Raw genomic sequence first — 15,684 nt, 5'->3', positions numbered from 1 at the left:
TATTTTTGGTTATCATGGGAAATTGAGGTTTCTAAAAGTTAAAATTTTAAATTAAGTCAGAAAGAAAAAAAACAAGTTAGGTTGGAAAGAAATTGCATGGTTTTGGTGATAGAAGGCATGGTATGGAAATACTTTTGAGGGAAAAAGAAGAAAGTGAATTGTTCTAAAGATGGTTATTTCTGAATGGGTGAGAAGTTTGTGAAAATATGAAAGTTATAAAAAGGTTTATAGAAAGTTGTGAAGGTTATAGAAGTTTATGGAAGTTTCAAGTTTGTAAAGAATGCCCCCCCAAGCAATCTCTCTCCTGTTGCTTAATTCCTTAGATTGAGGTTTCCTTTATTTCCACCACATAGTCACAGCCCTTGAAGCTTTTATTGAAAGTCTCAACAGGTCTTCCTGCTTGCTGTTTAGAAACTTCCCTCCCTTTTGCAATTTTCTCAAAAGTTATCAAGTAAATGAGAAAAATCTTGGGTCTTCTCTACAGAAATTAGTAATTCAGATTATGTATATGGTTTTGATGTGTTCATTTGTATATTATGTGTAGTGTGTTTCTTTTTCCTGTCTCCAAATGTCATTACTAGGGTGCAATATTTTATTGGCCTAAAGAGATTAAGCAGGATTCTGTGGTCCAGACAAAATATTTGAGCTGGTTTAAATTTGATTGATGTCCTTTCAAGTTATTACTATAAAATATGTGCTTATTTTACCCAGATTTACAAAAATGGTTTATGTTATGGTCTTTTGGTTAAGTTTGTTTGATAAATCTTCACAAAGTTTAAATTTTAAGAGAAGTTTTAAACTGAGAAATTATTTTGAGTTATTCCAAGGGGCCCTGGAATACCTCAAGGATTTATTCTCTCTCCTTATAGAGGAAAAATTTAAAACTAATTAGGCTTATTTGAGATGCTTGAACTTACATGGGAAGCTTTGCCAAATTAATAATAATAATAATAATAATAATAATAATAATAATAATGTTCTATTTGTATACTTCTTTGCTCTCACATGGGAAGATTACAAGTTTACTTGGACAGTAATGCCCCAAGTATATATGGGAGAGTCCCAACTATTGTCTTAGATACTAAAAGCTAATTTAGATGATGTTAAATATCTTAGAGATTCTACTCTAATCCAATATGTGCATAATTTAGTTTATACCATAGGAAATTACTAGATTCCCCAAAGAATACAATAGAATATCAAAGAACATGCTCTGATTCTATTTACCCCAGATAAGATATTTTGGTTATCTGATATGTAATGATGGACTACTAATTAACCCTGAGATACTCAGAGGAATCCTGTCTTTTCCTCTTCCAAAAATAAGAAAGCAGCTTAGAGGATTCCTGGGTTTGACTGGACATTGTCACAGTTGGATTACAAATTTTTATTAATGACCCAGCTTCTATATGTCTGGCTAAAATCAAATTGACCTGAACATCTTCTTGTTCCTAGGAATGGTTTTTGGGAAACTCCTTGATAATGCTGATGTAATTTGGTTACAGATAGATCTATGAAAAATAAACATGAATGTTACTGAACAGGATATGCAATAACTTCCATGGTGGACATAACAAAGTTCTTATTTACCTGAGTAAGGTCTGCTGAACAAGGCTAATTAATTTTTTAACTCAGATTTGTCAACTGGCCCAAGATCAAATAGCCAATATTTACACTGATAATAGCTATGCCTTTGGTGTTGCTCACAACTTTAGAATATTGTTGAAGCAGTGAGGTTTCTTAATTTTCTCATGGTAGCCCATAAAGAGTGGAAAGTAAATTGCAAAATTATTAAATTTCCTACAGAAATTGAAATAGTTGGCAATTATCAAAATTCCAGGGCTTTCTAAAGCTGCCACCATGGAAACAAAAGGACAGTATTTAGCCAATGCTACAGCTAGATAGGCTGCATTAAACAGCCAAATTACCTGAGAATGCCCCTTGCTTTCTATTAAATCTATAAAAAACACTCTTTTATAGTTCCAATGGGCAGCTGCAGAGGAAAAGAGAACATGGCAACAAAAGGGGGAAACTTTGTCCCAGACAAAGAGATGTGGCTTGGACCCAATCAGAAGCCAATCTTACTTCTAGGAGCTTAGTTACCTACACTGTACTTTAACATATAGATGATTTAAAATTAGAGCCCTAAAAGATAATTTCATGGAGCGAACAATATTATTGCTACTGTAGCTCATAAAGTATATAGCAGATATTCTATCTGTCCAAATATAACCCTGGACAATCATTCTATTGGTCCCAAGGACATTTCCTACTTCCTTTAGGTCCAGTTGAGGTATGGTAATTGGATTTTACCCAAATGCCACCATCTGAAGAATACAAAAAGTTATTAGTTATGATTTTGTATGGGTTGAGGCATTCCCTTGCAGGAGAGCAACACCTTCAATGGTAGGTAAATTATTTTTATTTATTATTTTTAAAAATATTTTATTTATTTATTTTTAGAGAGAGGGGAATGGAAGGAGAAAGAGAGGGAGAGAAACATCAATGTGTGGTTGCATCTCACGCACCTTCATCTGGGGCCCTGGCCTGCAACCTAGGCACGTGCCCTGACTAGGAATCGAACCAGAGACCCTTAGCCTTATAGGCCAGCACTCAATCCACTGAGCCACACAAGCCACAACAGTAAAAGTTTTTAAAATGATTTTTTCATTTATTTTTAGACAAAAGAGAAGGGAGGGAGAAAGAGAAGGAGAGAAACATCAATGTGTGATTGCCTCTCACATGTCCTCTACTGGGGGCCTGGCCTGAAACCCAGGCATGTGCCCTGACTGGGAATCAAACCAGCAACCCTTTGGTTTCCAGGCAAGTGCTCAATCCACTGAGCCACACCAGCTAGGACAGTACATAGTTTTTAAAAAAATTAATTCCCAATTGAGGAGTTCCTTCTGAATTGGTGACTGAGGGGCTCCTTTACTAGACAAATAATACAATCTATTTGCAATATTTGTCCTATTCTACAGTATTTTCATTGTGCCTATCACCCCTGGTTGTCTGGATTGGTAGAACATACAAATGGTACAATTAAAACTCAACTGGGTAAATTTTCAGAAGCTTTTAATCTCCTTTGACCAGAAGCTCTCCTTATGGTACTCCTCAACCTGAAATCTATGGTAAACATAGCCTTTCTCTTCATGAGATCATCACCAGCCACCCTATGAATCTAGATAAAGGGACATAAGAATCAACTTAGCTAAAAGGAGGCATTTTGTATTATTATCAAGGACTCATTAACCAGCTTATATGGACTAATAAATTACTCATATTTCACACTGTGCTTCCAGGAGTCAAAAACTTCAAAGACCATGACTTATAGCCAGGAGATTTTTTTCCATTGGAAAAGACATGAAAGACTCTCCAACATTGTTGGAAGGCATTTTATCAGGGGCTTAGCTGGCCCTGTTTTTGACACAAAAGGCCTACAAATTAATGTTAAACTATGTTTATTTTTACCTGCCTGCTAATCTTAATAATTATACTTGTTCTAGCCCTGGCTGGTGTGGTTCAGTGGATTGAGTGCCAGCCTGTGAACCGAAAGGTGACCAGTTTGATTCCCAGTCATGGTACTTGCCTGGGTTGTGGGTCAGGTCCCCAGATGGGGGAGTGTGAGAGGCAATGAATCAATGTATGTCCCCCTCTTTCCCCTCCCTTCCACTCCCTCCAAAAACAAATAAATAAAATCTTAAAAAATAATTATACTTGTTCTTTAGACTTTTCCCAAACCTTTTACATACAGCCCAACTGTTAATTACTGAAGGTATATAAGATAATTTTTGTATTATCAATAATACTGTTTTTATGGCTCCTGTTTTGAAATTTAGAAAAAATGCTATTGCAAAAGGAAGAAAAGAGATGTATATATTTTAGGAGAAGTTAAAAGGAGATAGTTTGTCCTGAAAGTGCTTATACCCTAACCTAACAAAGACTACTAACTATATTATTTGAGATAGAAGCTGAAGTGACTATAAAAACATGGCCGTCTATAACTGCTACTGAGCCACACAGAAACATTTATTTACAAAACTCTTTTGTTCTCCTGGCCTCTGGAATTTTTTAGATGGTAATTGTAAACTGAAGCATTGTGTTTTTACAGCTGTGGTCCTGATTAAAACTTTAGGTTACATCTTCTGATTGTACAACTATTGGAAATCAAATTAATAACAGCATCTGAGTGCTTCCAATGGGAAGTAAATGGGCCATAGTAAATAGAATCCTATCTCATGGTCAAATTATGAAAACTGAAAAGATGTATGGTGTGCACTCAAACTATACAAGATGTAAAATATAGAAAAGTGAGAAAAGCATCAAAGCCAGGATTGTGATAGCTCCTAGGCTAGAAATGATTCAGAACAAACAAGTGCTGGTGAGGATGTGGAGAAAAGGGAACACTTTTGCACTGTTGGCGGGAATGCAAACTGGTGCAGCCACTATGGAAAGCAGTATGGGGATACCTCAAAAAGTTAAAAATGGATCTGCCTTTTGACCCAGTGATCCCACTTCTGGGAATATATCTGAAGGAACTCAAAATACTAATTCGAAAGAATATAAGCACTCCTGTGTTCATTGCAGTTATTCAAGATCACCAAGATATGGAAGCAGCCCAAGTGTCTATCAGTAGATGAGTGTATAAAACAACTATTGGACATCTATACAATGGAATACTGCCTGGCTATTAAAAAAAACAAAAACAAAAACAAAAAAAAACACACATTTTTACCCTTTGCAACAGTATGGATGGACCTGGAGAACATTATGCTAATAAGCTAGTCAGAGAAAGACAAATACCATATGATTTCACTCATATGTGGAATCTAATGAACAAACTGAACTAACAAGGAAAATGAGGACAGACTCATAGATGGAAAACAGGATGACAGCTAGGGTAGAGGAGGTTAGTGGGTGGAGGGATTGAACAAAAAGAAAAAGGACTCATGGACATGGACAACAGTGTGGTGATTGCTGGGGGGAATGGCATATAAGGGGACTAAAAGGTAACGTAAAAGGTACAATAAAGATTAAATTAAAAAAGAAATGATCCAGAATGTTTTTCTTAATAAAGCCCATAAGACCTGACTACCTGCCATTTACCTATCTTTCACTTTGGAGAAAAAATTCAGCCTAGAATTCCAGCCAAGGTTAAAATCTTGCCCCACCCCCAATGGTCCATCATTCAGCAAAACAAATGCTGACTCTGAGGCTTCCTAGCACAGTGGGACCTCACTATCCAACCAAGAAGTTGGTCATCAATGCATCCTTCGGATTGATTTATGACCAAAAGGGGGAAGTGTGGATGAAAAAGAGGCCACATACTAAACCTGACAAATTCAGGGGAGGCCTGCATGACCTCTTACGAACTCAGAGACCTAAAGTAACCATAAAGGATGGTCTGAAATTAAAACTTATTAACTAAATGCAGGTCATGGTGGGCAGTCATTGTCCTAGGCGCAAATCTCCTGGGACAAAAAGTCAATCTTTACTTTAATTGAACCTGTCTGTAATCTCTTTTCATCTAGGATAACATATCTTTGGAATGTCAGGTAACTTCCTTTTCTTTCTTTTTTAAAATGATTTTATTTATTTTTAGAGAGAGGAAGGGAAGGAGAAAGAGAGGGAGAGAAACATCAATGTGTGGTTGTGTCTTGTTTGCCCCCCACTGGGACCTGCCTGAAACCCAGGCATGTGCCCTGACAGGGAATTGAACCTGTGGCCTTTTAGTCCACTGGCCAGCACTCAATCCATTCAATCGCACCAACCAAGGCAACTTAACTTCCCTTTTCTTCCAAACCCCTGAGGTACAAGCACCCCTGAGGCACAAGCATCATGCCAGAGTGGGAGACCACAAATCTCCTCACTGTTATTGTTATCATATTTATTGTTGACTGTTAACTATCCTCTACCCACCTGTGTAAAAACACTTGTCTATCATTTTACCTTTTTATCCAGTTCCAAAGGTTTCCCTGCTTTGCTTTCTCCTACCTCCCTCATATATCAGCAATGGATTTCACATAACCCCCTTCCTCTTTTGATTGTACTGTATAAAATAAGGTGGAAAATTGCCATTTTGTGAAGCATTTTCTCAATGCATTGAGGTTTTGCTTCCCAGAAACTCTTGTCAATTTGACTCAAATAAACTCACCAAAATTCTCAAAATAAAAAAAGAATAAATATCCTGATCTTAGTTTCTTTGCTTCCTATGATTTCTTTCCAGTGAAACCCAATCAAAAGTCAGAGCATAAGGTAGCCTGTTAATGTATTCACACAGATAAGGCTCACAGAACAAGGAGCAAGGTAGGGAAACAGGAAAATGGATCTAGACAGCCAAATAGAAGTTATCTTGCACAGGGCCATTTGAGGACTTTGAACTTTATTCTGAAGACAAGAGAGAGACATTGAAATGTTTTAGATAGGAGAATAAGATGATTATCCCTAAAATGACATGCAGCTTTATTAGAGAAGAGACAAGAGGAGAAGATTAGTTAGGAATGTAATGTAATAGGTCACTTGTGAGGTGGTGGGGTTCCAGGCTATGGTAACAGCAGCATAAATGAAACAGAAGAGACAAAAGAGGTATTACAAAGAAAGAATTTTCTGGATTTATGGATCAATTCATTAGGGGACATGAAAATGAAGGAGGAGTAGATGATAATGATAAGGTTTTAAGCCCTGTTTAATTAAGCGTCTTGAGCTGGGCCCTAGAGAATTCACCATTTCCCAAGATTTCACCCATCCTTTTGTGTGGAAGATGTAAATGTTCACCTTCATTCATGCTTTTGTCCTTTAAAGCCAATCCTCTCATCTACTGCTTGCTTGACATTTAACTTGATTGCCATATTGTCACCTCAGACTTAGAATATCTATAAGCAACTCACAATCTTATCAATCCACCCATTCCTGAATCACATATTTCCATCAATAGAGCATCTTTTCATTTCTATTATCTATGAGATCCTTGGTACTATCATTTTTGTCCATATATCCATAATCACTTGTAGTATGCGTATGTGGAAAACTGTTTTGGAATTAAGTTTGTAGATACTATGAGTGTTTATCCCATATATGAAATCTATCAAAAGCTCTTTAAAAGATTCATGCATTCTCTAAGAAAGGACTAATTACATACCATTAAGGTCCCAGTGGAATTCCCACGATAACTCTGCCATGTAGTCCCATCAAGACTATACATGATGATAAACTGAGAGATGTAGAGGCTGGAGAACTTCTGTCGGGCACCCTGGGTCATGATGCTGTGAATAATCATTGGTGCCAACAAATCCACCTGCCAATTAAAACAACAATTTATTTTAAGTGTATATCCCACCTTCTGAAATTAATCATTGGCTTAAGAAGAATCTGTATTGACACAGATCTGCTCAGTATTACCTTGGGTATGCAGTTGAAGCAGATACCAATGTTGAAATGAGGGTGTGTGTGAAGCCGTGGGGTATATGACAGGAAGGAGTAAGGAAGGTGCTTATTGTGTTCCCAGCCTACTTCCTATAAAATCAGAACACTTTGAAATAATTCAGTCCCCATTTCCTCTACTTACATCCTTTGTGCTGCACATATGAACTCACATAACCTAGTGCTTTGTTTGTACCTCAGCCTAGTCAAAGCCAATTTTCTCTCTTCTGTCCACACCAGCTTCCATCCTAACATTTCTATCAGTGATAAACTGCTACCTCTCCTTCAAATGTTAGTTCAGAAACCATTTCTCCTTGTTAGCCTTTCCTGACTTACCGAGACAAATTTAGTTCTGCTGCTCTACTCGTATTTTTCCACTTCATTTTGTATAATAACTTCATTACATCAAATTATTGCACCATATTATAAAAGTTTCCTTGCTTATCTGCCTTCCTTGTTAGACTGAGATCCTGAAGGCATTGAACCTGTTTGAGTCGCCTAACCTCTTTGTGTCTCAACTTCTTTATCTGTAAAGTGGAGATAATAATGATGTTTATCTCAAAGGGTTACCAGAAGGATTAAAGAGTTAATAAATGTAATATACTGAGTTCAGTGCCTGATACATACTAAGCAATAAACGTTAGCTTTTATATTCTCTCTAGTACCATCACCTAACATAGCACTTGTTATAATACTGATGCTTACTTAGCAAATATTTGAAATTAATGAGAAATGGCAGAGTAGTAGGGAATGATTGTTTTTTGTTTTAAGATTTTATTTATTTATTTTTTAGAGAAAGGGGAAGGGAGGGGAGAGAGAGGGAGAGAAATATCAATGTGTGGTTGCCCGTCATGCGCCCCCAAGTGGGGACTGGCCCGCAACCCATGCATGTGCCCTGACTGGGAATCGAACCAGCAACCCTTTGGTTTGTAGGCCAGTGCTCAATCCACTGAGCTACACCAGCCAGGGTGGAATGATTGGTTTTTAAAGAAGAGGGCATGGACCATGCAGGCATTAAAAGGGGGTATCTACTACAGGAATTTTGGCTCCAGTTACTGCCTTAACAAGCAAGTGAAACTTCTTACAGATGCCTGGCACACTCAAATTGGATTGTACATGACTGTGTTGCTTAATGACTGTGTACTTCAGTTGATTGTAAGTTCCATCCATCCATCCATCCATCCAAAGAATATATTTTTTGTACTTGTTATTTGTCAAGTACTGTTCTAGGTACTGGGAATATAGCAATGAACAAGAAAAAAGTTCTATCTTCATGGAACTTACATTTGAATTAGAGAAAAAGACTATCATATATATGTTTTTAAAAAAGATTTTATTTATTTTATTTATTTTTAGACAGAGGAGAAGGGAGGGAAAAAGAGAGAGAGAAAAACATCAATGTATGGTTGCTTTTCACATGGTCCCTACTGGGGACCTGGCCCACAACTCAGGCATGTGTCTTGACTGGGAATTGAACCAGTGATCCTTTGGTTCACAGGCTGGTGCTCAATCCATTGAGCCACACCAGCCAGGGCCATATATATGTTTTTATTTACAGCACTGTGTAGTGATAAGTGCCAGAGAAAAATGAGGCAGGGTAGCAAGACAGAGAGTAGCAAATCTTCAGAAGTTATAGTGCTGTTTTTTTCCAAATTAGGTAGTATTTCCAACTGAAGACACTTCATTTTTCCTCTTGGTCTTGTGGCATAAACAACTGAAAATGCCAGGGACAAAAATCATGGCTTTTGTTGAATTGGCTTTACTTTTTCTTCATGTAGCATATGAGAGGTCTTTTTTGGACCACTGACTATTGTACCTTCTAGTAGTTTCAATAAAGACTTGTCAGCCCTAGCTGGTCTGGCTCAGTGGATTGAGTGCCAGCCTGCCAATCAAAAAAGGTCATTGGTTTGATCCTAGTCAGGGTACATGCCTAGGTTGTGGACCAGGTCCCCAGTTGTGGACGTGTAAGAGGTAACTGATCAATGTACCTCTTGCATGTTTCTCTCCCTCTCTTTCTCACTCCCTTCTCTTCTCTCTAAAAGTAAATAAATAAAATCTTTAAAGAAATACGTGTTGAATAAAGCCTCGCCAGTCCCCTTTTCCACTTATATTCTGTAACTGATGAATTCTTGGCCAATTGCCAATCTTATCTACTTCATCTTCTTGTTGTGCCTCTTCTGCATTATAATCAGAATGTTGGAGCAATTTGGCAATTACAGATTCAATATTTTTACCTATGTATCCAGCCAAGTATTTGAATATGACAGTAAGAGACATCTCTATGAAGAAGTAAGCAAGGTGGTAATGAGTCACATAGCATACAAATACAAATATTTCAGTGGGATATCTCCATGGAGCTTGCCAACTGCCTGCTGCTGATTGCCTGGTCTTGGTCACCTGACACCCCTCAAGCCAGTCCAGTGTTCTTATGCCTGGTGGCCTGGCTTTTGTGCACCTGCCAGGCTTTCTCACTAGTATAGATGTCTACCCCAACTCCTCTTCCTGTCAGCACCCTCTTCAACACCAACTTCTTATCTGCTGGCTCTCTGGTACCATTTTTTTCTTTCTTATTTATTTATTTATTTTTTTGCTTTAAATTTTTTTATTTTTCAGTTACAGTTGACATTCAATATTATTTTATATTAGTTTCAGGTGTAAAGCATAATGGTTAGACATTTATATAATTTATTAAGTAGTCCCCTTGATAATTCTAGTACCCACCTGGCACCACACATACTAATTATATTTCTTCTTTTTTTAAGATTTCATTTTTTCTCTCCCTCAAACAGAGGGAGAGAAACATGGATGTGTGAAAGATTCAGATTGGTTGCCTCTCACATGCTCTCAGCTAGGGACTTGGCCCACAACCCAAGCATGTACCCTGACCGTGAATTGAACACGTGACTTTTCAGTTCACAGGCCAGCGCTCATGCCAGGGCTAGTTATTACATTTCTTTATTCTATAAAGTTACCAGATCAAGGAAATATGTATGTGAACTTCAGTAGGACAGGTGGCAAAAAACACCTTAAGGATCAGGTGATTTAATACAGGTTGGATGATAATGCAATAAAGTAAATTTATAACTGGTTCAATTTCCATAAGCAAACAGTGGTAGTTAATAGATGGTTATCAACCTAAATGGAGCATTCTGGAAATGGGATAGTACAATTATTATGAATTAAGTCTCTGGCTTCTCTGTGGCTGTGAAGCTGGGGAGATGCCAGCCGGGCCAAGCACATTGGATCTTGTCCTCCCAGCCCTTCAACCCTCAATAAAATGGTTTGCACCCCCCAAAAAATATATAAGGCTCTGGAGCCCAACTATCAGGGTTTGAATTTGACTCAGCCACTTGTTGGCTGTGTGACTTGGGGCAAGTTATTTAACTTTTTTGCTTCAACTTCCTTATCTGAAATGAGGATGATAATAAAATCTACCTCATAAGGTTGTGGTGAGGATTTAATAGCTTGCTTTGTTTTAAGAACATAGTAAGGAAGCCCTGGCCACTTCAATATTTTGATCATGACTGCTAAAATATAAAAGAGTTTAGTGATCAAGTCAATAAATTATTTGAAACGGGGAAGATTAGGAAGTACTTTGGGAAACAGAATCTTGAAAAGCTGGAACAATGGATCAAATCTAGTAAGCAGAATCTTAACAGAGTGTATCACTCAGGGTTCTTTGATGTGGAAAAGACAATTTACTAGTCTCATCAGATTATATTCAGTGAGGGAAATATAATTCCCCAAATGGAAATGAGGATGCTGTTACAAAAAATAAATTCATAGAATAGATGCAGGGCAGCCAAATAGATTGAAATGTCCACTACACAGGGGTGTATGCAAGGCTGAATGAGTGATAAACACAGAAATACAAGGTGAGAACATGTGTTTTGGCAGCCTCATGAACAAACAAAACTTCTTGTTTGTTAGGATTAGTGAACAGTTTTCTCAAATTGAATCATAATTAGCAGTGCCTACAAAGCAAACAAAAAAGAATGAGCTGATGTGCCTCTCCGGAAGTTGATGTGGCATTAAAAGATGTGTTCTTTGTGTCTGCTTAGTGGTAAGCCAGTTTATTTTTCCTGATTCCTATTTATTATTTTGACCTCAGGAGAAATAGAAGAGCAGGTGCCATCTCACAAAGGAAAAAAAATATGTAGGGGAATGTCCTCAGGCAACTAAGAAAAGAAGAAAGTTGCTACATTATGAGAAGTGGATAGAGCTATGGGAAGTAGGTGGTAAAATGTGTGTACATTATTCCTTCTCCAGGCTGTAAGTAGCAGAGGTGGGAGTCATGTTAGACAGATTGAGAGAAAAGCTGTAAGCAGAAAAGTTTATTCCTTTCCCTGTTTGGGCTCTAGAAGGAATCTACCCTCGTGGTTAGGCAGAGAGGTTGAGTTGGTGATTCCAAGCTGTCCTCAGCTCTCATGTGGCATGGAAGGGATCCAGAAATTCCCATATGTATGCCCTTGAAGAGACCACTTCCTGACTGATCACGTGTTGACATGATAATATTTTTGCATATGTTATATTAAATAAAACATATTATTAAAATGATTTCACATGTTTCTTTTATAATGTGTCTACTGGTAAATGTAAAATTACACATGTGGTTTGCATTTATTTCTATTGCACAGTGCTGCTCTAGAAGAAATGTTAGTTTACAAGATTGGACTAACTTTGGTAAGTGTCTTCTATTACTCGGTGGTATAGAATTTGTGAAGAAGATGAATTCAGTTCTCTAAAATAATGAAGAGATAGGAGGACCATAGGACACCTAGGCAGTTGGAGACATTGAATAATCAAATGCATGATCTTGGGAGGTGGTGAGTTCAGTGTTGTAGAAGTATTCAGATGTTCTAATCCCGGTAAAAGATTAAAAGCACATAAATAAAACACATCAACATGATCAATTCTATTCTTGAGCTCTTCCTCATTTGTTACCTGGAGTTTGATTAAAATATATAAACGAGATATAGAGTGCTATGAGCTTGCAAGAGGAATATGTGATGTATTTTCTGACCTTGATCCAGGAAAACGGATCCTTGGTGCTCCAGGCATTGATTGATCCAGAATAATGAAGTCTGGCCAGCTTTGGAGCCCACTGTCCTTTGCCCAAGAAAGAGGAGAGATTAGATTCAGTTGGGTAGGTTCTAGACAGGAATAAAATTAGTCTCTTGAGAAAGGTTAATCCTAGCTGTGAAGAAGATAAAGGCATAAAGCACAGTAGTATCAATTACTAACTACCTAAGTGTTTTGCTTGTCTTTGTCCTTTTTATTTTCTAAAATTTAATAATTTTATTGATCATTAGCATCTCTAATTAGCTGATACTGGAATGTGTTACCAGCACTACCAAATATTGTATCTTTACTACACAATGTACCTTCATTGTGGAAAAATTAGAAAATAAAAATAAAATATAAGTAAATATAAAAATAGAAAAAATATCCTTACACTCAGAGAAAAATAATGCTATTTTGGTGTATAACACTCAAGCCTCTTTTGCAAAGGAGTTTTTTTCCCTGTAAAACAGGGGTTGGCAAAATTTTTCCTATAAAGGGGTTAACTTTACAGATCATCTGGTGTCTGGTCTCTGTTATAATTTCGTAACTGCTAGTGTACAGTGAGAGCAGTCATATGATTGTAAATGAATGGGTGTGGTTGGATGCCAATATAAGACTTTATTTATAGATACTGACATTTGAATTTTATATAATTTCCACGTCATAAGGTATTAGTTTTCTTTTGTATTTTCCCAATCATTTAAAAATAGAAAAATTGTTCTTATCTTGAAGGCCATGCAAAAACCAGTGATTGGCTAGATTTGGCCTGCAGGCTGCAGTTTGCTGATCCCTGCTCTAAAACAGTGTCTGAGAACTCTCTATAGATCCTATTGAAGTTTAACTATCACTATTCATAGAAAAGAGTAGCTTCCTGTTATAGTGAAGAGAATGGACTCAAAGGGTACAACACTGAAGGCAGGCAGGACATTTAAGGATGCAGTGGTTTTACCCAGGTAAGAAGTGATAGTGGCATAAATTAGGACAGCTCACAGTGGGAAATGAAAAGAAAACAGATTTGAGAAGCACCTATAGAGTAAAATTAATAGATGGAGATGGATTGGTTATTAAATTTCTCTAACAAAAGTAAGAAAGGTATTATTAGTCCAGTTCTTAGAGAGAAAATAATAATATTTACCATATTGTCCTGAAGCTGTAATCTGAAAATCTCTAATGCGTCCAGAAGCCATTCCCAGTGGAGCCTGACACTCTGTAATCAAATGAGGGAAACACAATAGCTAGAAGTGCAGAAAACTGAGCTTCACAAGTGCAAGTCAATGAAAATGGAAGACTACCTACAAATGCTCATATTTTTTTAGTGTTTACTATGTGCCAAAAATTATATAAAATATTTTATTATATAATCTCATTTAAGTCATCCCAACAAGAAAGTGCTAGAACTATTCACACTTTTTAGCTGAGGATACTAGGGTCTGTACATAAGTAGACCAGTGGTTCTCTTACTTGTTTAGGGTTAAATCTCAAGCTCTTCCAAGCAATATTTGTAAGTTATCTTAAATAATTGAACCAAAATTAAGTTCTAAAATTTGCTCTTGGAGATCTTGGAGCTTCACAAAGTTGTGAAAAGGAAGAGATATTTTTTAGTACCCATTTGTTAAATAGAGGGTTGGGGCAAAAGTCAGTTTATAGTTGTTTGTATGGAAAATAATACAATAATCAATAAATAATAATGTAAGAATAAACTCTGTTTTATGTACTTACAACTATAAACCTACTTTTGCCCCACAGTGTATTTAGAGCATCAGGTTCAAAGTGTTCAAAGCTTCAAGCCCTCCTCTGAAGACTCTTATTATTTCTACCAGCAATATTCATTACAAATTTGATGACTTTGAACTTGTACTTATGTCTTGACAAAGGCAACCATTCTAGGAGGAAGAAAAGCTGTGTAGATGTAGGCTGGGTAGGCAGGGAGCTTCTGCCCACATTGCTACTCACGCTTGCTATACACCAGAAAAAGAGTGCTCATCCCAGCTTGTAGGTGTTCGCCAATAAGGCATTCTATTCTCCAAATTCCAACTTTGGATGGTAGCATTTCCACTGTCTCAAAAACACCTAACAAAAACAAAAGGAACAAAAAAATTTCTTTTCACTAAAGAAATGAGAACGAGACACTTAGCTTATGTAGAATATCGATGGAAATCTAAGTCATTTCCATCACTATTGGACCCTTGAAACCCAAAGTGCTTGCTGTCTGACCCACATAGTTGGAGACACTAGAGACAGTTCTGACAGCCCCCCACCCTGGGAAATAGGAGAGATGGCAATAGAATGCTTTGGTGATAGGGATAGGTGGAAGCTACTTCATTAGGCCTGTTCCCTTAGGGTTTTTCAGAGCCACAGGTTTATTTCTCATTGACCAGATTCAGGCTCCTTGGGAAAGAAAAATCAGAGAGGTCCTCCCAGATCTAGTTTACTAAGGCTGACTTGAGGGCTAAAGTAACCCTAGCAGCAGAAAGTTGGAAGTAAATGCTGAGGGTCTGAGAAATGAATGGCCAACCACTTGGAATAAAGGTGGAAACAGCCAGGTCAAAGGGATTTCATGAGAGAGGGTCCCAAAAGGGAGTCTCTGAAGAGCCCCTGAAAGTTGTCTGCAAGAAGATGAGACAGTACTTGAACAACAACAAAAATTAAAAATTAAAAAAAAGAAAAGAAAAAAATAAAAAGTAAAAAAAAAAATCTGCCAGGTGTGCAAAGCGTGAAGCTTGCTTACAACAATGGTGCTAGTTATAAGTAAATAGCATCTATCCTATCCTTTACCTTGACCCTTTGCATGCTGTAGGTCAAAGCAGCAGCCAGCAAGGAGTTGGGGGAAGCACAATAAGCACAGGTAAGAGAAACAGAGGACTCAACTGTGCCTCCCTTCTCCAATGCAGGCTTCTAGCTTTGTGCAGGCTCAAATTAGGTGAGGAGAGACTCAAGTTAAATCAAGTTCAGAAATTTTATAAATATCTTAGAGTGAACATTGTAATTTCTGATGAACTATATTTGTGATGTAAAGTGACCACAGGACTGCTTATTACTTAAGATAAGAGTGGGCAGAAAAGTCACTGGTATTAACAGAAGTTTTACACAGAAATAGGTCAAGTTTGTTCCCACTACTAAATTTGTTTTAAAGGGACAGTGGAGAACTAAAATGAAGTTGTGTTTTGATCAACATTGTAAGTAGTGCTTTAATCAATGTAT

General features: G+C 37.3%; 1 protein-coding gene across 1 annotated transcript in view; it reads right to left on the bottom strand.

Moving 5' to 3' along the window:
* The window catches only part of F8 (coagulation factor VIII), a 191,239-nt gene that overhangs the window by 30,374 nt on the left and 145,181 nt on the right, over positions 1 to 15,684 (bottom strand). Inside the window, exons 19-22 of the mRNA XM_045817369.1 lie at positions 14,437 to 14,553; positions 13,619 to 13,690; positions 12,443 to 12,528; positions 7,139 to 7,294 (exon numbers count right to left, since the gene is read on the bottom strand). Coding sequence (XP_045673325.1) covers positions 7,139 to 7,294; positions 12,443 to 12,528; positions 13,619 to 13,690; positions 14,437 to 14,553 — 431 coding nt within the window. The remainder of the gene's footprint in view (positions 1 to 7,138; positions 7,295 to 12,442; positions 12,529 to 13,618; positions 13,691 to 14,436; positions 14,554 to 15,684) is intronic.

This window comes from Phyllostomus hastatus, unplaced genomic scaffold (genome assembly GCF_019186645.2).
Source record: "Phyllostomus hastatus isolate PE091 unplaced genomic scaffold, TTU_PhHast_1.1 phas_scaffold_255, whole genome shotgun sequence".
NCBI lineage: Eukaryota > Metazoa > Chordata > Mammalia > Chiroptera > Phyllostomidae > Phyllostomus > Phyllostomus hastatus.
This window is presented reverse-complemented; position numbering and strand designations above follow the sequence as displayed.